The 24,762-nt window shown below is 49.6% G+C and overlaps 1 protein-coding gene across 1 annotated transcript; it reads right to left on the reverse strand.

Moving 5' to 3' along the window:
• Nucleotides 1-8,693: 8,693 nt before the first annotated feature.
• On the reverse strand, nucleotides 8,694-13,711 carry Arf3 (ADP-ribosylation factor 3). Its single transcript, XM_013505647.1, has 4 exons — nucleotides 13,471-13,711; nucleotides 12,638-12,748; nucleotides 12,296-12,420; nucleotides 8,694-11,574 (listed from the first exon to the last, which is right to left on the reverse strand). The coding sequence occupies exons 1-4, from the start codon at nucleotides 13,616-13,618 to the stop codon at nucleotides 11,413-11,415; spliced, it is 546 nt and encodes a 181-aa protein (XP_013361101.1). The 5' UTR covers nucleotides 13,619-13,711; the 3' UTR covers nucleotides 8,694-11,412.
• Nucleotides 13,712-24,762: the final 11,051 nt, after the last annotated feature.

Raw genomic sequence — 24,762 nt, forward strand, 5'->3', positions numbered from 1 at the left:
GGCTGGCCAGAGGCAGGGCTCACACCCGGCCGGCCCGAGCCTGAGGCGTCTCCGCAGCCCGGCAGCGGCTGCAGCGCGCCGGCTGTGGGCAGAGCCGCGGTCCTCTCCCGCGCCCGCGCCGCTTGAATTCTGGAGGGTTAGACCGAAAGAAGGGCAGCAGCTGCCCCCGCCCTGGCCTTGGAAAGCGGCCTTCCTGTGAGAACGGCGGGGGTCACTGCCCCCCACCATGCCCGTCCCCGCCTACAAGCTTTGCAGAAGAGCAGCACACGCAGCCCTTCGTGCTTGTGAAGGGCTCCGGCTCATTGCAGGTGACCCCGCCAGTCCCCTTCTGCCCGATCGGCCTCCGTGAGCCTCGCTCAGACGCTGGCACCGGGTTCTGCCCACTCAGCAGCGCTCAGCGAGCTCTCGATCCCCAGCGTCCGAAGCACGGCTCTGGCATCACAGCCCCGGCTGCCCTCGCAAGCCCCAGACACAGCCGCCTACTGGACACCTCCATGTGGGCGCTTGGCCAGAACCTGAGGCTCCACAAACCCAGCACACACACCCCCATCCCGTCCCAGCTGCAACCGCCGGGCGTCCCTCCCCGTCTCCTCTTTCTGCTGCAGGTCTGCTATTCGCATCCCGTCTTCCTTCATTTCCCACATCCAACCAATCTCTTTTGGATTCTTCACAGCCCTCTTGCTCTATCCATTCTCATGGCGGCCATGAATTTTAAACCCTCATTGTCTTTCTCTTTGGGATTGAAAAAAAGCTGAGCACAGTGCTGCATACCTGTATTCCCAGCTACACATGAGGCTGAGATAGGATCACAGGTTAAAGCCCAGCCTGGGCATTTTAGTGACTTAGCAAGACCCTGACTCAAAATAAAATTTTAAAAGGGCAGCGAGGCCAAGCCTGGTGAGACATGCCTGGATTACAGAGCAACACTGTCTCAAAAGAAAAGGTGGGATGCTGAAGATACAGCTCAGCCATAAAGCGCCTGCCTGGCAAGCGCAAGGTCCCGAGTTTGATTCCTGGGGCCAGCAAAATAACCGAAACAAAATAAAGTATCTGTTCACTTGCAAATCATTGAGGCTTGGTGGCACACACCTATAACTCCGGCACACAGGAGGTGGATGCAGAGGAGGACCACAATTTCGAGGCCAGCCAGCGCTACATAGGGAGACCCTGTCTCAAAAATCCAGTCAATCAATCCATCCAAATAAGTGAAGGAATAAAGAGCTGGGCAACAGCAAAGCACTCCTGGTTCAAACCCCAGTGCCACCGCTCACAAAAAGCTGGATATGGCAATTGAAATTCTGGCCAATCAGATACAAACGTAAGTGCGGGAAGTACTGTCTCAAATTTCCAAGAGGACTCCTTGAAGGGACTAACTGATCTAAGAAGCATCTCTGTGCTTGCCTCTGTCCCTCATCGCCCTTCCTTCTTTCTGCTGCTGCAGTGTACGTGAATGGCTCCAGTTGCTAGTTTCTCACTAGGCCCCGAGCATGGGAGCTCCACCCCACAAGGGTGAGCTGGAAGGGCAGGAGCCTGAGCCTGGTAACTGGAGGGCCACTACACCAGTCTCTGGACAGTGTACCATCAAGCACCTTTTTTTGATAGGATCCAGGGCCCGCATGCTAGATATATGACTCACCACCCAACCACATCCTCCGCCCACCAGGCACCTTTGTTTGCTTCGTTTTCTTTGAGACAGCCTTGCTATGTAGTCTAGGCTGGCCTGCAACTCCCAAACCTCCCTCAGCCTCTGGAGGGCTGGGATTGCACGCACGCAGCCCACACCCAGCTCACCTTCATATGTGTGTGTGAGGGGTGTACGGGGATTGAACCCAGGCCTTCGCACTGAGCTACATTCCCAGCCCTTTTTATTCTTTGAGACAGACTCTTGCGACATCGATACGCTTGTCCAGCCTAGGCTGAAACTTGCAATCTCCCTACCTCCATCTCCCAAGTAGCAAGTAGCAGGGATTATAAGTGTGCACCACTGCATGACCCATCAGGTATTTCTTAACTGAGATAGAAATAAACCAGCAGTACTTGGGATGCTGAGGCAGGAGGACTGAGAGTCCAAGGCTAGCCTGGGCTCTATATATACATACCAAGACCCTGTCTTCAGAAAAAACTGAAAAAAAAAAAAAAAAAAATTTCTGTTGCTTTAGACTACTCTGTGCAGTTCTTCTGTCTAGTTTCAGTCATGTGACCTGTCCACTAAGCTTGCCACAGCTCAGCAGTGCCCAACGAGTAACGTTCTGATTCAATAGGCCAATTAGAAGCTTTGTCATCCAGTCTTAATCTACTTTTCTGAACTAATCTTTTATCCTGTTAAGCTGAAAGCTTTTCAGAGACCACAACCTCGTGTTTTTCATTTCTGTGTCTTCACTGCTTATACCGGACAGGCGAACACCTGGTGAAAGTGGATGCGCCCAGCCCTGTTCCCTGCCTGCAGTCTGGCGTCCGCTGAGCCAGCACGTCTCCCTCCTGTGCCCTCCAGCATGCTCCAGTCTTCCCGCCACACATCTCCTCTGTGAGGTCCTGAATCTCCCGGCTGACAGTGGCTTCGCCCCTCTCTGAACTGCAGGCGCACCCACATGGACAGGAGAGCCCGGCTCGCTCCTCTCTCTCCTGAAGAGCAAGGACAAGATTGTGGTCGTGCCTGGAGCCCCGTAGCGCCTGCTGCACACTCTCCAAATCACAGGCAACAATTCCTGTAAGTCACACAAGGAAACGAGAAGCCAGTGAAGAGGAAGATGGCAAGGTGTGGCGGTGCAGGCCTGTCACCCCAGCACTTGGGGGGCGCTGAGGCAGGACTGCAAGTTCGAGCCCAGGTGGGCAACTTAGTAAGACCCTATCACAAAATAAAAAAATGAGACGTAGCTCATGAAGGTCTTGGGTTCACTCCCTAGTACCAGGAAAAAAAAAGATAAAATATGCTAATTGGAAGACCTCAAAAGACAAATGTGTATACCCTCAAATAAAAAGCGAAATGGAGAATACATGTGATGTGAGCCCATTTATATTTTAACCCTTCCCAAATGTGTGTACATACATATATTTAGAAAAAAGAACTGGAAGTTGGGCACAGTGACACATGCCTATAATCCAGCAAGATCACAAGTTCAAGTCCAGCCCAGGGAACTTAATGAGACTGTTTCAAAAAATAATATATATTTAAATTTATATAATTGTTATATAATTATATATAAATTATAATATATATATATAAAGACAGACAGGGAGAAAAAAAGGCAAATCAAGGTTATGTACAGGTAAAAAAATCCCTATGATGAATACAACTACTGTATATACTTTTTTTTTTTTTTTGAGACAGGGTCTCATTAAGCAGTTCGGGCTGGCCTTGAACTCACTTTGTAGCCCAGGCTGGCCTTGAACTCGCAAGAACCCTCCTGCCCTCAGCCTCCCGAGTGCTGGGATTACAGGCATGTGCCACCACGCCCAGCTATACCAATGAATTTAATTCAAAAAACAAAAACAAACACAGGGAGAGGGAGGGAGGGAGGAAGACTGGAAAGATGAAATGTGTGCCCAGAAAACTGCTGAGCCTATTTAGGTCTGGAGGTGGGAGTGGGAAGAGGAGAAGGTTTTACAGGTTGCTCTGTATATTCATGCATTGTTTGGATATTTTACATTAAAATTTTGATTCTAAGAAATTTAAGTACAATATTAAATAGACAAGATATATAGGAATACAAGGAAATATGCACGTGGTGGTGATGGGTAAATGAAATCCTCATGGTTAGAGAAGCTCTGGGCAGCTTTGTGGAGAGGTAAACAAGCTAGATCTTGTAGTGTGCTTTTTAAAAGCAAGTGAGAAATGGGGTAAAGGCAGAGGGCCAGATGTCTGGAAAAAATGAATGGACTGCCAGGTGTGGTGGTGCACACCTGTAATTCCAGCACTTAGGAGGCTGAGGCAGGAGGACTGAAATGAGTTAAGAGATCAGACTGGGCTACACATCCAGACCCAGATCCTGTCTCAAAAAACAAAACCAAAAAAAGGACCAGGTTGGCTAGAGGAAGAGATTGGCCAAAAGAGGAGAGGTCCCTAAGGGGACCGGTTGTGGAGAACCTGGAAAGTCACGCTAAGGCTGTGGGAACACTGAACGTTTCTTAGCAAAGGGCGGCCAGGCAGACTGCTGACATGCCAGCAGACTTGCAGCAAGCTAGAAGGCTAACTGTCTTACCCTGGTTTGAGGCTGTTCAGGAATCTGAACATGAGCGGGGGATGGGTGGGTGGCAAGGACAGAACAAGGCACAAGCCTGCCTATACCCAGGATGGCGGAGGAAGGTACTTTTTCCTTGGACTGGGTTAAGAACCTGAAAGAGAAAGGTGAGATGTTTCTGGGAAAGCAGGGGACCTGGCCCAACCCTGGCAAGAGCTAGGAGTGATCAGAGAACTTCTGACTTGAGAGATATCTCTGAGGGCAAGCAGCTCGCACTCTGCCGCAGCCCTGTAGCTCCCAGGACTCACGGGGCACAAGCCATACCCAGCTTGGTCAACACATGTATTTATTCATTCACCCACCAGGTCTGTGCCTATTAGCTGCCAGACAGTAAGCAGGGCAGTTGTTTGCTTCCCGTTGGTGCTGCAGACGGAACCAGGGCCTTGCTGGTCTGTTGAGTGGCACATACGTGCTGACAGGCCCAGCCCCAGCCCCTTAGGGCTTATTACGCACTTGTTCACCCAGGTACGAAGCAGCCACCTTCCCTCTCCCAAGGCTGCTCTAACCTCTAGGGAGGTCTCACCCCGTCAGCACACGAGCTGGCAAAGGCAAAAACGTACTTCCTTTCTCACCTTTCTACAACCTAAAGCCAAGAAAGTGACCATCTTTACTAGACTCTGAACTTGGAACACAACGCTGTAGCTCTGAGCCCACAAGCTGAGCCTTCCAGTGCTCACGAGTCCTTGCAGGTCCCCACCTCTACCCCAGGATGGCTCTCAGCATGCATGGGGCACAGGTAACAGGCTCATCCCCAAGCTTCCAGCCTGGCTGGCGGGCAGGCGAGACTGCGCGACAGCCCTGGTTGCACCTGCTTTGTGAGGAAGGGTGATGGTGGAAGGATGCAGCAAGCTGATTTTTCGCTTCAGTGTCCTCGCACCCTACCAGCTCTGAGGCCAAGGCAGCTCCTGAGGGCCCAGGTACTCTTCCGTGGCTCGTGACCAAAGCGACACACCTCACGTTTTGACACTGGACAGTCTCAACCCCACTTCCTCACTTCCACACGTGTGACCACGGCCTTCAGCAGCTCTGCCCATCCTCTATCCCATCCAAGACTTCCATTCCCCGTGCTAATTCTCCTCAGCCTTCTCAGGAACTCGGGTGACTTTTACCTACACTAGCAACCAAGATCAGGAAATCTAATTAGAAAGAAAAACCTACAGGGGAAGGCAGGCATCCGGACCACATCACTTCCCAGTGAGCAGTGTGATACTGCTTCTCTTTCGCTACTGGATTAGAAAGTGAGACCCGGGGTGGGCATGGTGGCGCATGCCTGTAATCCCAGCCCTTGGGAGGCTGAGGCAGGAGGACTGCCGCAAGTTCAAGGCCAGCCTGGGCTACAAAGTGAGCTGAAGGCCAGCCTGAACTGCATACTGAGACCCTGTCTCAAGAAGACAAAAAGAAAGAGAGAGAGAGAAAGAAAAAGAAAAAGGAAAAAAGAAGAGAGGTCCAGGAAGCAGCTCAGCGTCACAACAGCCTGCCTGAGGACACCACTCCCTACGTGCAGCAGCAGCAGCAGCAGCCAGGGACAGGGTGCTTCCTTTCGGCTCGCACCACCATCTTCCAGGAATCTGCCAAAATGGCGAACACAAAGGCAGAGAGGAGGGGAAGCCAGTGTATGTTCTCTAGGCCTTTTAGAAAACACGGGATTGTTCCTTTAGCCACACACATGCACATCTATAAAAAGGGTGACACGGGAGACATCAATGCAAGGGGTACTGTGCAAAGGGAAAGCCACACAAATGTTACCATGGCAAAACTAGCGGAGTCTACAGTGTTACTCAGCATGCTGTTGGCAATGTTGTAAAGACGCAAGTAGAGGGTTAATGTATGTACTGGGCACAATGAACAGTCAAAGCTGAGCTAGCTTTCGGAAATTCATCAAGGAAAATGATCAGAAAAAGAACGATGCCGAAAAGAAAAGAATATGGGTTCAACTAAGCGCCAGCCCGCCCCACCCAGAGCACACCGTGAAAACCAATGGGCAGGAGCCCGAGTTTCTGAAACTGTTCCCTATGCAATCATGGCATAAGCTGGGGATGTGGCTCTGCCATTCTGCACCTAATTAGTGGCTAACCGGTCTAAGCCCTGCTTAAAAATAAAAAGTTGTCCTGAATTGTGAAGATGGTTGTTCTTAGTTACCTCAGAGAAGTACTTGGAGCAGATTCTAGGTTGTACCTAGCTGTGTCTGATCTTCACTCCAGCGTTTTTCCTGCTGAGAGATGTGGGGTACTGCGCAGGTGTACACTCAAATGACCAGATATTTATGAAATATTTGTATTGGCTTGAAGATCCTCTGAATCACCAGGTGGAAATGATGTATCAAAACAAACAGAAGTCAGTGTAAGGCGTTTCAGTTAAATAAATTGTTTAAAGCACTCTACTGTGAGTTATGTTCTAGTTCTGAATTACTTCGACCATTCACGAAACACTTGGAAAACACTATAAAAGCATTTGTCTTTGTTTACTGTAATAAAAGCCCCGACTTTGGTAATATGTTAAAAAAAGAAAAGACTGGGTATCCTCTAGGTATTTTCCACTCCCACCGCCCCATGTGGTACGCTACAGATATCCCAAGATCCCACAGCAGCCCAAAAATGGATCCCTGATCCCTAAGTGCACTGCTCTGACCCACTGTTAACACAGACCTAGACTCACAGAAAGGACTAAGTAAACAGTTGCCTCCTTTCTGTTCTAACCAATCTAAACACTCGATTGGGCAGCACTGAGAGCCCCAGAGCCTGCAGGCCTTGTAACTCAGCTGTGAAGCTCCACTCACACTCCTGCCGTCCCCGACGCTGGAATGCGGGGACAGCTTCCTGCTCCATTCACCCCCCTCCGGCCAACCCAAGCCCTTCCACTGGCTCTCTTGCTCCTCTTGGAAGCTGCATGGCCCACATTTTCCTGAAGTGTGCCATGGGTCTGGGTCCTTTGTCTATGGAAGACGGATGAGCCATTTGTGTTCCAGTAGGAAGCTGCAATAGCAGAGGGCTCCCCTACACCTCCTTCCTGGCACCCTACACTGAGTACTGGGGATCAGAAAGGAGTAAGATGTTTTCTCCTCCAAATTGCTCAAGGGTCAAAACCACCTTCGGGAGTGCCTTTCAGCTAAGTGCACTTCATTATCACAGTCAGGTGAAGTAAGTTACTAACATACAAGTACAGCATTTGAGAAAGGTGGTCCTAACTTACTAGCACCCTATCACCAAGCAGGGCCTTGGAGGAGGGAAAATTCATCTGATTTTGACAGTTAAGTGAGTACTGCTTGAAGCTTCAGGGATGCTAAGACACAGCCAGAGTAGTTTGAGGGTTACAAAAGGCAGAAACACTGGTCCTCATGGGTCATAGCTTATTAATAACAGAAGGGAGACTGAACAGGAAAACTGGAAGAGGAAGCAGCAGAGATAACTGAGTACTTTACAGCTCATATATACTTTATACACTGGTACTTGGGACTCTCAAACTGCCTTTTTCTTTTTTGAATGGTACTGAGGCCGAACCCAGGGGCTTCACAAGGAATTATAGCTCCAGTCCCATCTCCCCACCCCTGCTTTTTTTTAAAAAAAATCTTGAGAAAGTCTTGCTAAATCGCCCAGGCTGGGCTCTAGCCTGCAGTCCTCCTAACTCAACTTCCCAGAGTGCTGGATCACAGGCGTGTACCACCACATCCAGCTTCACAAACTTACGAAAGGCCTCCACGCTGTCTTTTCCCGTCTCAGAGATTAAGAAAGTAGCAGCAGTGTGGGCCCGCCCATCTCACCCAGCCTGAGGATAACACCACCCTTTCTTTACCCGGAACCACATAGCAGCAGCAAGTCACAGAGCAGTGGTAAGAACAGGACGGGAGGAAAGGGACCTTCGGGACAAGACCCACTCCCCAGGACGTGTGTGCATCTCAGGGTGAGGCTGGGCATCCTGACAATGGGAGCCCTGTACCGGAATTAGCGGAGATCCAGGACTGGCGCTTGTGAGAAAGATCGAGCTCGTTACACTGCTCACTTACCCTTCAAGCTCATTCACAGCCCAAGTCCAGACCTAGACGGGTGTGAGGACTCTAACTGATGAACGGTCTGGGCTAGAAGCACCCAATGTACGGGCTGTGGAGACCTGCGTGTGTGTGGGTGGGGGGGGTATGGGGCTCTCCAGTCACTGAGGTCCCTAACATCTACCACGGGGGATGAGTGCGGCCAAGCCTGGAGAAGCTCCAGGACCGGAGGGGCCAAGGTCACAGAGCCCTCACTCTGGCGCCGACTCTTCTGAGCCCTCCTCGGAAGTACAAGGGGGAAATAAGCAATGCACAGACGGGCCTGCGCTCCTCCACAACCTCACTCGCCACCCACCCAACGTGCCCTCCCCCCTGCCGAGGAGCAGCAGTACCGAGGGACCAGAAACAGAACTACCTGCACCATCAGCCCCCTGCCCCACAGCTGCTGCACATCAAGGATGAAGGTCTGCTCCAAAGCTGCATAAAACAAGTTTAATTTCCAACCAGGGTCACAGTCATTGCGTTATCCCACATTCTGAGCAAGGGTAGAGAGGGCGAGTTATTAAACATGTACAGTCTACATTCCAGAGGAGGAGAAAAAGAAAAACCAGTTTAGAACCGCAGTTACCACTATAAACACCACAAACAAACTTTGGAGTTGAGAGGAGGGGGAGTCCCCAGAAAGAAGAAAGCTGGAACAGGAAAAGCATAAAAATTTAACCCACCTGAGGCAAGCGGGAGAGGGCGTGGGCAGAAATGGAATGAAACATTCAATCCCAAAAAAGCTGTTAGGTAAAGGGGAAGGTATAAAGGACTAACCCTGCCCAAGGGTCTACAGCCAAGATCGCTTGCTGCCCCCTGCTGGAAAGACCTGGAGCAGCAGGAGGGCAATCTCCAATGCTGCTTAACACCCTCAGCCCCAGATTGGGCTCTGGAGGCCAAGAAACTAGATAGGGTTGAGGTCTGAAATGAGGAAAATCCATCTAACTGGCATCTAACTAGGGAGAGTCTGAGACGGAGTGCGGCAGGAGGACAAGCACAGCCCTCACCAGCCAAGACAGAGTGGGGAATCATAAATAGGGTGGGGTGGGCAGCACATGGACAACGAAGCAACAGCAGAGAACAAACTGAGAAGGCAAAGAAAGGGTTCAGAGAGGAAGGCAATCGGGAGAGGACAGAACAAAATCAGAACACAAAGAAAACATATGCAGGGAAGTTTCTGCGGGGTTCAGAGCGAGCCCATTTTAAAACAAAACAGAACTTCCAGCACCACCCTCATACATACACACATACCACACACGCACACACATGCACGCACACGCACGCACAGGCCTAGGGAGCAAGCCGCCTGCATCCACCGTGTCTTAGGTAAGTAACACACTGCCAAGTAACTGGCACTGAGGGAGACACCCCTGGAACCTCTCAGAGCTCAGTCTGGGTGGCTCTAGAGTGTTGATCTGCTGCTGTAAAGAGACAAAGTCTGGCCCCATGCAGTAGGGCATGGGACAGCCTTCCAGGGAGGGGGTCCCTCAGCCATGTGGTGGGGTCCCTGGGCTCTGATCGTAGCCAACAGGTATGGGCAGTTGTCTTGGAGCTCAGGGCGCAGCCAGCACACACAGGAGCCCAAGAACAGCCACGGCTTCACAGAAACCAAAGTCAGGACCCAAGCCAGGACTTCAGGGACAAGCATCCCCTGCAGACAGGCACGCAGCAGCAGCAGCTTTGAACAACTACGTAACAGTGGAAGGAGGGCCCTGAAGACCACTGCATCTCACTAGCACCGACAACCACTCAGAATCCATCTTCCTCCACTCCAACCTCCATACATGGGAACTGGTTGAGGAAGCCGGGAAAGCTGTCAGAACAGAGGAAGGTCAGCCAGAGTGGTCTGAGGACCTCAAAACAACAGAATGCCTTTATCCTTTAGCTCATCCTAAACTAGGAAAAGACAGAGAATTGGAGGGTAGGAGGGTTGGTACTGAGGTCTGCTACCTTATCCCCAGCCCACAGCACCCCATACCACTCAGCCCTGATGAGGCCAGCGGGGCTGCTAGAGTGAGAAAACTGACAAGGGACAAATGGAACCACCCAGCCCCCAAGTTCAAGGGCAGGGCACACGAAGGAAGGAGTAAGCTGACCCAAGCCTCACCTTCTCCTAGTAACAAGAGAGAATCAAGAGGAAAACCCAAGGCCTCCCCCCTGGCACCAAAACCCACCCTGAGCCCTGAGCCCTGGGTCCTGGGTCCTGGGTCCTGGGTCCCAGATACACGTGGTCTTGCTGTCCCCACCTCCCCCTCAAGCTCCAGAGGAACAGATCTAAGGATGGGGGAGGGCTCTGTTCAACACTCTGGGCTGATAAGAGTGAGTGGGTTCCTCTCTCCTTCCCACTAACAAGGCAGAGCAGAATGGCACCTCCTTGGGAATAGTCATCTAGAGGGAAAGGCCACCCCCTTCCCTGAGAAAGGCAGAGAGAAAGGGGTATAAGGAAGATGGTGGCAGAGAATCCATCATCTGTCCTGTCACCCAGGAACTCCCACCTGCAGACAGAAGAGAGGGCAATCCTGCCTGCCCAAAACCCTCACCTGTCTGCCTTTACCCCACCAGCATGGACGGAGCAGACGACAGGCTCCAGTCAGCAGTGTCCTGGCTGCAAGCCCTGAGCTGAGCTGCACTCTACCCGCTCCCCAGCCCCCACGTATATATCTCTCTGTACAGGTATATACAGGCGCACACATGCACGCACACACAGAGGCCCGTGTAGTTTCCATGTACAACAGGAAAGGGTATCAAAGAAAAGGAAGACAGGAAATAGGGGAGGGGCCTGTGGTGGACTCAGATGCCAAGAGCACAGCAACTAGAGCCAATGAAGCAAACAGAGAATATCCCACCCCACCTCCCAAAACCCAGAGGGTGAGAGAAAGAGGGGGCTACCCCATGAAACCATAACAACCTTGTTTTTGTTTTAAATCCAGTAAATTGGAATGATTCATCATCAGGACAGCAATCGGGGACTGATCATGTCGATGGGAAGGGGTGAGAAGGGGCGGCGGGGGAGGCAAGGCTCTGGCTGGGCATGCGGACATGATACCCAGGGCCCTGGCCACACTTGCAATGGGAAGGGGGAGGGCTGGGGCGGGGAGATAACAGGTACGTCAGGGGTGGGCGGGGCAGTCGGACAGGACTGTGTGGCTCTCACTTCTTGTTTTTGAGCTGATTGGCCAGCCAGTCCAGGCCTTCATACAGCCCATCCCCGCTGGTGGCGCAGGTGGCCTGAATGTACCAGTTGCGATGACGCAGGGAATGCAGGCCCAGCTTGTCCGTGATCTCGGCAGCATTCATAGCATTCGGCAGATCCTGGAGTGTGAGGGAGACACACACAAAGGAGCCTCACAAAGAACTTCAGAGGCTTGCAGAGCACCCACCTACGGGCACCTTTCCCTCCTCCTCTATTTTAGGAAACCCAGAACAAGATCCAAGGGATCTCCTTTGGACTCTGTCATCCTAGAAACCGCCCCCATCCAAGGCTCTACACGGTCATCCCACTGAGAAGCAGAAACCGAAGGCTGCACGGGGCTCACGGGGAAGTGGAGAGGCGACTGAGACAACCCCAGACTCAAGTCTGTGTGACAGCAGGAATGACCGAATTCCAGAGATGTGTACAACAGGGAAAAGGAAGAAAGATTTGAGGTGCTGTATCCACCAGACCAATCCCTGAAGACTATTTAAATAAAGACAGGTACGGAACAAGAGGGATATAAAGCCACATGGGCTGGGTGTGGTGGCGCACGCCCATAATCCCAGCATTTGGCAGGCTGAGGCAGGAGGATCACTGCAAGTTCGAGAGCAGCCTGGGCTACAAAGTGAGCTCAAGGCCAGCCTGAACTGCATAGGGAGACCCTGTCTTTAAAAAGGCCAAAAAAAAAAAAAAAAAAGAAAGAGAAAAAAAGGAAGTCAAATGCTCACATTTCCCACTCTTCCAAACTTGAGAGCCTGATTCCCATACAGTGAGCCCAAGGTCCCATGATCTCCACAACTAGGCTGGCCCCTCACACCCAGGGGTGGGTAGAAGTCTCACCTGTTTGTTTGCAAAGACAAGCAGCACAGCATCCCTGAGCTCGTCCTCTGCCAGCATCCTCATCAGCTCTTCCCGGGCCTCATTCACTCGCTCCCGATCATTGCTGTCGACCACAAATATCAAGCCTAGGGAGGCAGAGCAGGCGCTGTAGAGATGGCCTCTTGCCCACCACCAAAAGACCACACATCCTTACACTGTTCATACAGTTACCTTTTTTCCTCCTTTTGCCCATCCCTGCAGCTACAGCAGGGCAAGGGCTGGCTGCCAACGATCAAGGAAGACAGCCCCACTCTGCTTATCCCACTCCAATCCACACCAGTCCTGGGAGTTTATCAGCCATACCTTGGGTGTTCTGGAAGTAGTGCCTCCAGAGGGGCCGAATCTTGTCCTGGCCACCTACGTCCCACACTGTGAAGCTGATATTTTTATACTCTACTGTTTCCACGTTAAACCCTTTGGGAGAAAGAAAAAAAAACACGTCATGACACCAACAGAAGAAAACTAAGTCATCCTCAGACCCGGAAGCCTGAAGACCAAAGTCAAGGAGGATGTGGAGGTCTAGTCAGAAAGTTCAGAGCTGCCTGGGTAGTGTGAGCCAACCTTACCCACTCCTTGCTCAGACAGTGGCCCTCATTCCTAAGGAAAAATGACTCAGCTCCTGCACCTTGGCCGCCAGAGTCTCTGCCTCAACTAAGATGTGGAGCTAAGAGGTGGATGGAGAATGAGAGGTAAGGTGCAGTCTTGAAGCCCTAAATGCAGAACAAGCTGCAGATGATGATTCACAGCCCCCTACATGTGGCAAATGTTCTGCCTCCCATAGGCAGGTCAGAATCAGGATTGGCCCAAAGATCCAAAGCAATTGTAGGCCTCTGGCAGGAACATCAAAGCCCTTCACCTGCTTCCCAAAGAACACAGAGAACAAACCAACTCTAGTGCCTGAGGGCAAGTGTAGAGTGCCAGGCTGTGGAAGAAGTTCTCGCATCAGGGAGGACCAGGGCGGATGGGCAAATGGCAGCCTGGCAGCTGCTGGTAGGCTAAATAGTCATCATTCTCTGATGTCCACAAAGTGCATGGACTTGCCTGGGGAGAAGTGGCCAGGTGGGGAATCTAGAAAAGAGCCTCCTGCCATGCCTCAGCTGCTGGCATGGAAGCCTACACAGGAGCTGTGTCCTTACCAATGGTGGGGATGGTGGTGACAATCTCCCCTAGTTTCAGCTTGTACAGGATAGTGGTCTTCCCAGCAGCATCCAGGCCCACCATCAGGATGCGCATCTCCTTCTTCCCAATCAAGCTCTTGAGAAGGTTCCCGAAGATATTGCCCATGATCACAGCAGCTGCACCCTAAGCGTAGTGGGGCCTGAGTGGGGGGAGTGGCAATCTGGTGTTAGCCTGGTCCCTGGTATGAGGGACTTGATCCTAGGCAAAGGAAACACAAATTCATTATCACCATTTGCGCATCCCGAGTTCACGTAAGTGGAGTTCACTGACGTCACGAGCAAGAGTTCATCCATGACACACTAGAGCCTGGAGGGACGATGAATACCAAGGCCCACTCAGGCACATTCTAGGCCTTCATGAGCAGAGACAAAGCGGAATGCTCAGGATCCTGATTGTCTGCAATCCACTATATGACTCTGGGAAAGTGCCTTCATCACTCCAGATCTGCACCTGTAAACTGAGAGGGTTTAGCTGGGTGACTTCTGAAGTCCCTTCAGTTCTGACATTCTGTATCACACCCCAACGTGCTGCAACATCACTTATACTCCTCCCTCCCCCAACCTTACCCTGAGACTTCTGGGAGGGGACGGCGTGGAATGAGGAGTGGCCCTCTGTGACTTCTGACAAAGTTCAGGCTTGCCAGGTTCCCAAGGTTTATGCTGTCCTTTCTAATCAAGGGGCTGCTTCTTCCTTACCTACAGTCTACAATTCCATCCTCCTTCCACACGAGTACAAATGAGGAAAAAAGAAAGAAAACAGCACTCCTAAGACAGGATGATTCTTTACACTCTGTCAACTACCTACTGTTAAAAGTTGTGCCCTGAACACACAGTAGTACCCTAAGAATGGGGATGTCGGGTGGAGAGGTTACCCTCGCCCCAACCAGACAGAGCTCAGACCACTGCTGCTGTCCAGGGGATCTGTTTGGTAGTCTCCTGAGACGGGGTAGTCATCTCAAGTCCCATTTCCTCTGGAACCCCATGTGTCTGTCCTCCACATAGCACCCAGAGTGATTTTAAAACCAAAACCAGGTCATGCAGTTCCTCTATTCAAAACCCTCTTTCCAGATGTGGTGCTGCAAGCCTGTAATCCCAGCTACTCAAAAGGCTGAGACAGGAGGATGGCAAGTTCAAAATCAGTCTGGGCGGGGCTGGGGATTTAGCTCAGCAGCAAAGAGCCCGCCTGGCAAGCACAAGGTCTTGAGTTTGATTCCTGGTACCGGAAGAAAAGAAAAAAAAATCAGTCTGGGTGACTTTCCAAGACATGATCCCGAAAATAAAATTTTAAAAAGGGCCAAGGATGCAGCTCAGTGGCCGAGTGGTAGAGTGCTTACCCAGCACATACCACCTCCAACACTTCAAGAAACAAATCTCTCTTGGCTTTGAAGCTCCCTTTTGGTAAAACTCATAGTCCATGCCACAGCCTGCAAGTCCTGTAAGATCTACACTCCCCTACAGCTCTAAGATCTCATACCATTCCCCTCTGCTGGTCCCACTGCAACTCACCTGCACTTTTCTGCCTTGAAGCTTTTTTTTCTGGTCTTTTCTGAGACAGGGTCTCGCTATGCAGTTCAGGCTGGTCTTGGACTCACTTTGTAGCCCAGGCTGGTCTCAAACTCACAACATTCCTCCTGCCTCAGCCTCCCAAATGCTGGGACTACAGGCGTGCGCCACCATGCCCAACTTGCCTTGAAGCTTTTGTACTTGCTATTCCCTCTCCCTGGTACGCTCCCCTACCAGGATGAGCTCCCCCACTACGCTCTCACGTCCTCTAGATGCCTCTTCCAATGCCACTGACCACAGAGGCCTTCCCCAATGACCCACATAACACAAGTATCACTTTTTATTCCATTTATCCTACTTTAACTTTCTTCATAGCATTTACACCAAGTCAGGTGTGGTGCAGCGCAGCTGTAATTCCAGCACTCTGGGAGACTGAGGCAGAATTACCACCTTTGAGCTCAGCCTGGGCAATTTAGTAACTTAGGAATACCCTGTCTCAAAACAAAAAGTAAAAAGAGGCTGGAGCGTACAGTGCTTGAGTTCAATCCACAGTACAACAACAAAAAACCACTATCAGTCGGGTGTGGTGGCGCAAGCCTGTAACCCCAGCACTCGGGAAGCTGAGGCAAGAGGATCCTTGAGAGTTTGAGACCAGCCTGGGCTACAAAGTGAGTTCAAGGCCAGCCTGAACTGCACAGCGAGACCCTGTCTCAAAAACTAAAAAAAAAAACGAACAAAAACCCCCCCAAAAACCACTATCACCATCTGACACACTACCTAGCGGTTTCTTGCTGTAGTTCTTTTTTTTTTGGTCTTTTTGAGACAGGGTCTCGCTACGCAGTTCAGGCTGGCCTTGAGCTCACTTTGTAGCCCAGGCTGAACTCAAACTCGCAACAGTACCCTCGGTTAAAGGCATGCACCACAATGCCCAGCCTACTGCTGTAGTTCTTTCTTCCTCCTCTGTCAGCTCCTAGTATGTTCTGTTCACTGCTGTGTCCCTAGCACAGTGGTTTCCTCGGCTCACATACTTAAATCTGTTTTACATATTGCAGCAGATGACTGGGTTTGTGTTTCACGGGGAAGACAACTGCAGTTGTTTGCCACCCAATGTGAAGTTTGTGAATGTAAACAAAATTTTCCAAACACTTTTCTCTGAGAACCCAATTGTTTGAGAACAAAAGCGCTCGTGAACTGAGGTATTACAGTACCTACAATAGTGCCTTCCACATAGCAAACAGCTGAACTTCTAGGAGCCCTACTGCCCTCACTTGAAACTTACTCAAAATGCATGTTTATATGTGGTACATATGAGGCACTTAATAAATGTGCCTGTATCTTGTACTCTGAGTAACTAATTTAAAAAAAGCTGGGTGTGGTGGCACACACCTGTAATCCCAGCTCTCGGGAGGCTGAGGCAGGAGGATTGTTTTGAGTTCGAGGCCAGCCTAGGCTACAAAGTGCGCACAAGACCAGCCTGAACTGCATAGTGAGACCCTGTCTCAAAGACACAAAAATAAATAAAAAATTAAAAAATAACATTTTTTTAAATAAAAAAATACTACTTCCCAATTTCATAACATCAGAATAAAAAAGCAATTTAATTTCCCTGAAAAAAAAATGTTCCTTGAAAGGACAAAGGGGTGCAGTGAGAACCATGGCGAAGATCCAAAAACCTACCCGACAGCCATTGCTCCCAAGAGACAGAAGCAGATACATCTACCCCACTTCCACCCTTCCTTCTCCTGGGCACTGGGCAGCCACAGAAACGCATCCCTGGAACAACTGTGACGGGGGCTCAGCCACTCATGCCAGCCCGTCCTCTGCCTGGAGGAGGCCTGTGTCAGCCCACTCAGCAATCACATGCCAGCTGCTGGCACTGGCACAGGCTGGGAACCAGAGACACACACACCCCAAACCCAGAAGGCAAGGAACAGGTTCAGACAGAGTGCACCCTAACCCAAGAATGTGGGCGGTGGACGGGGGTACTTCCTGTATGCCAAAGATGGGGGTTTGGTGGGAATGTAGTTGTTTTTCAGAAACTTCTGCAGGCTTGTTTTTTTGTTTTGTTTAGTTTTTCCTACTCAGTTTGCAGCAAATTCCAGACTAGTGCAAAGCAGCCAGAGCAACAGCCCCTGGAGACCAAGGTAATGGTTTGTCCAAAAACAGAAACAGTGAGTGGTTTGGACTGTTTCATCTTCAAAGGCCTCCACAGACATCCACTAATGAGCCAGGCGGGCACTCCCCGGAGGTTCCCCAGATGAGCCCTGCCCCTGACCCGTAGGGCTCACACCACAGGGAGGTGGCGTGGCTCCACCTTAGGCTCAGACCTCCACCAGGCTGCCCACGAGCCATGCCCCCTGCCTTTCCTGCTTCGACCCACCCAGGCAGAGACCTGAGGACCAGTGAGTGAGGCAAGGGGGGACACCTGTCCAGCTAATAAAATCAGACTGTTCCGAAAGTGCCGTGACAGCCTGCTACCAGCACCTTCACAGGAATGTCCACCTTCTGCAAGTCTTCCCAGACCCTACGCTGCCCTCTTCCCAGGCGGCCTTTCCTTCCACTCCAGAGGATTCTTTGCTTTAAAGGTCTGGTTTCAGGAATTTGCCCAGATTCTTAACTGGATTTATACTACACGTCTTGCTGTCCTTCGTGACCAGAACTGCTAAAATTAAATGAGTACCAACGAGCCAGGCACATCTTTGTTACCCCAGCACTCTGGGAGGCTAAAGGCAGATGGATCCCAATTCTGAACCTAGCCCATGGGTAACCTGGTAACCTGGGAAGACCTTGTCTCAAAAAACAAAACAGGCCAGGACATGGTGGCATACAGCCGTAATTCCAGCGCTTGGGAGGCAGAGGCAGGAGGATCACTGAAAGTTCAAAGCCAGCCTGGACCACACAGTAAGTTCAAGGCCAGCTGAACTGCATAGTGAGATCTTGCCTCCAAAAAAAATTTTTTTAGAAAAGGGCTGGGGATGTAGCTCACTACAAAGGCCTCTGGATATTGCCCCCCCCAAAAAAAGAGAGAGAGAAAGAAAGAAAGCAAAGAAAAAAGAAATGATGAATGCAAATATAGCAATGTCTGAAAGATGTATGAACAACCAACATACCTTGCTCAGAACACACAAGCACTGCATTGTTCTTTTGTTGGCTTCTCTGCTAAGCCATCCTGCTGAAATCTTGCTTCAAAAGCTGACCCTAAGCTGGACATGGTAGCACACGCCAATAAACCCAGCACTTGGGAGGCTGAGAAAGAGGATGATCATGAGGTCAAGTTCAAGTCCCGCCTGAGCTACACAGTGGATTCAAGGCCAGCCTGAGCCAAACAGCAAGACCCTGTCTCAAAAACAAAAAACAAAAAAAAAAAAAAAAAACAAAGAAATGGAAGTTGCCCCTGTTTTACACCTGTTCCTATTTCTGGCCATTTCCCACACATATTTGATCCCAGGATTGTTTCAGGGACACCAGAAAAGGACAAGAAGATTAGAGTTCCTGGAATTTTCACATGCCATTTCATATGCAACAAAGCTGGTAAGCATCCGATTAAATATCCGTAGCAACTATGTTTCCTCCTGGGACAGCCTAGGGCCTTAAAATTACTGGACACGATGACTCTTAAATATACTCAAGGGCTTGACTTACATGAGCACTCCAGAGGAGATGCTGGCTTTCTTTCCTTGGCTTTCTGCCCTGTCTCTCACCAGGTAGCATGCTATCCTTACCACAATGGTGGCAGCTTTCGGCTTTTGCCACAAACACAAACCTCTGGCTATAACAGTCAATTCTCACTTTCACCACAATGCATTCCTAGACAAAGCTATAGGAAGCAGAATGGCAAAAACAAAACAAAACTCCAAATAAACCCTGTATTGTCTTTGTACGTTCTCTGTAGCCTATAGTTACTCTCTTCAACACAGATGGTACCCTGCATTGATAGCGCACAATGCCAGGGCTCCACGGGCTGCAGGAAACCAGGAAAACCAGGAAAACCAGTTAGAACTGCAGGTGAATGGCTCAGGATGAAAAACAGGATACAGCAGTATCTCTGCTAACGAAGATGGTTAATACTCTATGTCACATCAGAAACTGTTACCAGAAGTAAAAGTAACAGGAGCTCTAAAACCATGCTCCAGTACACTGTGCCAAGCAGAAAGGCTGGTCTAACCCTCGTCTGAGGATGTCTTCACCTGAGGACCACTCCCTGCCCCACTCCCACCTCTGCCCCGCAGGACGGGCTGGCAGCTACTGTAGCTAGGGGCTCAACCATCCCAGCTTGCACAGCAGAAACACACCTCTCTCTTTCCAATTCTCAGTCACGGCCCAGTCACACACTCTGCAGCACCTGTGAGGTGACTTTTGCTCTGACACCACTCTTCCTCTTCAGGCAGGGTGCAGCAAAAGCAGTTGTATTCCCAGATAATTTTCAAATGTAGAATTCTTTTTTTTTTTTTGGTACCAGCACTTGAACTCAGGACCTTGCTCCTGCCAGGCAGGCGCTTGTGCCACTGAGCTATATCCCCAGCCCCCTAGATAATTTTCAAACTGAGATATCGCTAATAAAATGCTATTTGTAGCACTGCTAACCAAACAGACCAATACGATTCCAAGAAACAAATGCAGAGTATGCCTGTATTTAGTTCTCTTGGTGCAGTTGGCTTGTGACAGTGGTAAACTTCAAATTTTTTGTATCAAGAGCATGGAAATTGTAACACAAGAACTCCCTGAAATTAGTATCCCTGAGATTAGTATCTCAGCAACGTCCACTGGACACAAAATCCCCCACAGCCAAAAAAATCACTTCTGATTTAACCATCCATTTATTCAATATTTGCGAGTATACTGAACTAGGGATACCGAGGAAAAAGTGTCTGCCTTCATGAAACAGCCTATTGGGAAACACTAGTAAGCAAAGGATTACAAGACAATGTGTACACCAAGTGTGGTGGCACGTGCCTGTTATCCCAGCAGTCGAGGAGGCTGAGGCAAGAAGATCACAAGCTGAAGTCCAGTCAGGGGAACTAAATGACTTAACAAGACCCTGTCTCAAAATACACAACTAAAAGAATTTTAAAAGGCTGGAGATACAGCTTAGTGCAAAGGCCCTGGGTTTGATCCCTACTACCACATTGCCCCCCAAAAAGTGAGAATGAGAATGAGGTTAGCACAAACCGTAGTATTACGGCAACAGAAACCTGCAGCAGTAAATCAAGGTAAAGGACAATTTACAGGTAAAGGACAGTGCCCAGACATGATCTGCAGGTCACACCTCAGTGACTCTTGAAGAACAGGACCGTTTGACAGGAGTGGAGGAAGTCATGTGGGTAAAGGCACACAGACTTGAACTACAGATAGTATCTGTGATTAGCCAAACCCAGGTGTATTTGTTATTAGGGTTTTTTGTTTTTTTGTTTTTTTTGTTTTTTTTTTTTTTTTGGTCTTTTTGAGACAGGGTCTCACTAAACAGTTCAGGCTGGCCTTGAGCTCACTTTGTACCCCAGGTTGTTCCTGAACTCGCAAAGATCCTCCTGCCTCAGCCTCCCAAGTGCTGGGATTACAGGTGTGCGCCACCACACCCGGCTGCCAGGTGCGTTGATGATGAAGCTTGGTGTGTGGGGTGTGGTGAGGGTGAGATGATCATGAAGGGCTTTAAAGGCTGTGCTGATAATGGGATCAGATATGAGCTGTAGAACTACAAACTTGGTAGTTCCGTGAGTAAATTAGTAAGAGGGAAAAACTTTTGGTGGAGAGCGCCGAGAGATATGTAATACTGATGAGAAATCGCAAGTTCTTTTTTTTTCTTTCTTCTGTTGAGACAGGGTCTCACTACACAGTTCAGGCTGGCCTTGAGCTCACTTTGTAGCCCAGGCGGGTCTCAAACTCACAACGATCCTCCTGCCTCAGCCTGCAGAGTGCTGGGATTACAGTGCAAGTTCTTTACTTGAGGAGGCAACAAAGGAGAGGACGGATCTGAAGCAGGAAATAGTGGGATCCACAGGATTTAACTGCTGCTTAATTGCAGGAAGGACGAGTGGAAGAGTAAAAGATGCTTCCCAGGTTTGTGGCTTAGGCGACTTCATGGCATTTCTTGCTTATTTTTTTGGGGGGGACAGGGTGTCGCTATGCAGCCTGCTGGCCTTGAACTCACAATGATTTCTCCTGCTTTAGCCTACCAGGTGTTGGGATTACAGGTGTGCACCGCCGTGCCCAGTTACTGCACAATATTTCTTCAGGCAGGAAATACAAGAGGAACAGATCTGAGGGAAATGTTTGTTTTAAACACTGCTGGGCATGGTGGTGCACACCTATAACCCCAGCACTTGCCATGAGTTCAAGGCCGGTTTGAATTATACAGTGACACCCTGTCTCAAAAAAACAAAACCTAAAAAGAGATAGTCATGGGCTGGAAATCTGAGTCATCTGTGCACATGGTAACTGAACCAAGAGAAACCAAGATGAACCAGCACAGCAGAATTACTGGCTGCCTATGCAAGAGCCACTTGCCCCTGCATTTTCTTCTTGAGACAGGGTTCTCCTACACAGCCCGGCTGGCCTTAAACTCTTGCCAATCCTCCTGCCTCAGTCTCCTGAGTGCAAGGATTACAGGCGGCACCACCCAGCCTGGCCCTCCTCCTGCCTTCTTGAAAGAACCCCTACTGTGTTTAGATGCTGAGGGGTGGGAGGTCATGAGATGTCTTCAGCAAAGACGTCCCTTCCTCAGCCTTTGGGAGTAAAAAGGGATCAGCCTAAGAGATGTAGCTCTGTCACAAAAAAAATTTTTTTTTTAAGACACGGTTTCGCTGTGTAGTTCAGTGTAGCCTTGAACTCACAGCAATCCACCTGTCTCAGCCCCCAGAGTGCTGGAATTACAAGTGTGCACCACCATGGCCAGCTCATGTACTTAACAACAGGACGTGGGTAAAGTCTCCTGAGAGTATCTAGCAAAGTCTTCTTCACATGACCATGCTCTCCTGTTTACCCTCCAACTACTGATACAGAAAGATGAGATGCCAGAGCAATAGTAAAGCCAGGCCTGGCGGTGCATGCCCATAAACCCAGCACTTGGGAGGCTGAGGCAAAAGGATCAACCTGAGGTCGAGACCAGCCTAGACTACATAAGTGAGTTCAAGCTTGAAAGACATAGCAAGACCTTATCTCAAACCCTCCCCCCTAAGAAACAAACAAAAAAAACCCCAACAACAACAACAAACTGAGAGCAATAGTGAGACCATGAAGGATACTTAGGTGTGTGGTTTTCAAACTCTCGTCAGAACGGCAAACAGGTCCCTATGCCAGGTGTGGTGGCATATACCTGTGATCCTAGCACGCGGGACGCTGAGGCAGGAGGATCACTGAGAGTTCCAGACCAGCCTGCGCTCCATAGTGAGTCCAAGGCCAGCCTGAACTACACAGTAAGACCCTGTTCCCTGCCCTCCCCCACAAAAAAGAAGAAAACAGGTTCCTAATAATAAGCTGGTAAATTAACAACAAAACAAAAACAACGAAACCAAGATGTGCTCTACTCTTAAGACTTCCTTTAAAACACTGTGACACAAGCCAGGAGTGGTGACCCAGCACTCAGGAGGCTGAGGCAGGAGGATCACTGCAAGTTCCAGACCAGCCTGGGCTACAAAGTGAGCTCAAGGCTAGCCTGAACTGAGACCCTGTCTCAAAAAGACACACACACACACAAAGACTGACAAATGTATATGTAAAATTTACCATTTTAACCATTTTCAGGTATTCAATACAGTGGCATTAAGCACACTTGCACTGCTATGGAACCATCAGCACTATCCGTCTCCAAAACTCACTTCCTAAAAACTGAAACTCTGTCAAACAGCAACTTCTGTTTTCCCGTCCCAGAAGCTTCTGGCAGCTGCCACCCAGCCCCACTTTCTGTCTGACTCGGACTACTCCGGCATCTCACAGGAGTGGGACCACAGCACTTGTCCTTTTGGGTCTGGCTTATCTCAACTACACTTCTTGCTAGTTTAATAATCCTCTCTTTCTGCTACACATATTTTCTGCCAGGGATATACCTAGGGGGAGTGTGTACAGTGGGACAGGAAGAAGAGGCCAAAGGAGAAAGTGGAGCACGTTAACAACGAAAGTAGAGCCGCGCATGGTGGCCCTCACCTGTGATTCCAGCACTCTAAAGGCTGACGCAGGAGGATGGCTGAGAGAAGGCCACCCTGAGCTACAAAGTGAGCTCAAAGCCAGCCTGAATTGCACAGCGAGACCCTGTCTCAAAAAGACAAAACAAAACAAAAGAAAGTAGGGCCAGGAATATAGCTCAGCAGCACAGTGCCTGTCTGTCAAGCACAAGGTCCTGAGTTCAATTCCCTGTACCAAAAAAACCCCAGTGAAAGTGGTGGGCAGGCCTGGGGCTGTAGCTCATGACAGAGCACCTGCCTATAGCAAGCACAAGGTCCTGAGTTCAATTCCCTGTACCAAAAAAACCCCAGTGAAAGTGGTGGGCAGGCCTGGGGCTGTAGCTCATGACAGAGCACCTGCCTAGCCACGTGCAGGGTCCTGGTTCAATTCCCAGCATCACAAGCAAGCACCTAAGTGAGAGGAAGAAAAGGCCAGGAGACTACAAAGTAACCAGAGGAGCAAAAGGGAAAGCAAGCAAGCAAGATATCAGACACCAATGAGGAAGAACATTAAAACAACAGAAGGTGCGGCTGGGAATATAGCTCAGTGGTAGAGTACTTGCCCAGTATGCATAATCCTGGGTTCAAAAAATTTTAAGAGAGTCAAAGGCTATGGAATGGCCAAATTAAGTCCTAAAACATCCCACTGAACCAGGCAATCAATGATGACATCGGTATAAATTAAAATGTATCTAAATAAAATTAGGTCCCACTTAACTCCCCAGAGCTATTATGATAGTTCCCCTTCCATCTGGAAAAAATGATAAACTTTTCCCATGAACAACCCTCAGCAAGTAAGAACACAGCACATGTATGGTCTGTTTCAGAATATGGGGCCTAGCAGATAAAATAGTGACCACAGGACTACATGCAAGGCTGAGACAGAAGAAGCTCAAATTTGAGGTCAGCCAGGACTACATAATTAAGTTCAAGGCCAGCCTCGACTACATAGCAAGACCCTGTCTTCACAAATAGTGACAAGTGGCACACATTTGTAATGTCAACACATGTGAGGCTGAAGCAGGAGGATCGCCATGGGTTGAAAGCCAGCCTGGGCTCTATAGGTGAGTTCAAGGCCAGCCTGGACTACATAGTGAGACACTAAAACGAAAAAAAAAAAAAAGTAACAGCACACTGAGTTGTATCTCTATAGTCTTTTTTAAATGTTGTTTTTGTTTTTTAATTCACTAAGTTACTAAATTGCCTAGGCCGGACTTGAACTTTTGATCCTCCTGCCTTAGCCTCTCAGAGTGCTAGGATTACAAGCACGTGCACCACACCTGGCTTCCGTATAAAACTCATGCATAAGACAACAAAGAGTTAGGCCAGGCTCTCAACAGCATTAGGAGAGCAAAAGGGTGCCACAGTATCTGCCATTCTGCCATCTAACCTCTCTTCAGGAACAGTGGTAAGGGCAGATCCCTGAAATCTTGGGCCACTTCCTTTTTGGCCCACATGGTACTGCAGATCCTTTGCACAGCTCCATGACAAAACCCTTATACAGTCACAACCGGACCTCAGCCAGTTCTTCTGGTCCGTAACACAGCAAACTGTAAAAGAGATGCTCAGTGGCAGACATTTTAACAAGACACGA

The sequence above is a fragment of the Chinchilla lanigera genome, unplaced genomic scaffold, assembly GCF_000276665.1.
Source record: "Chinchilla lanigera isolate Chin_1 unplaced genomic scaffold, ChiLan1.0 scaffold00099, whole genome shotgun sequence".
Classification (NCBI taxonomy): Eukaryota; Metazoa; Chordata; class Mammalia; order Rodentia; family Chinchillidae; genus Chinchilla; species Chinchilla lanigera.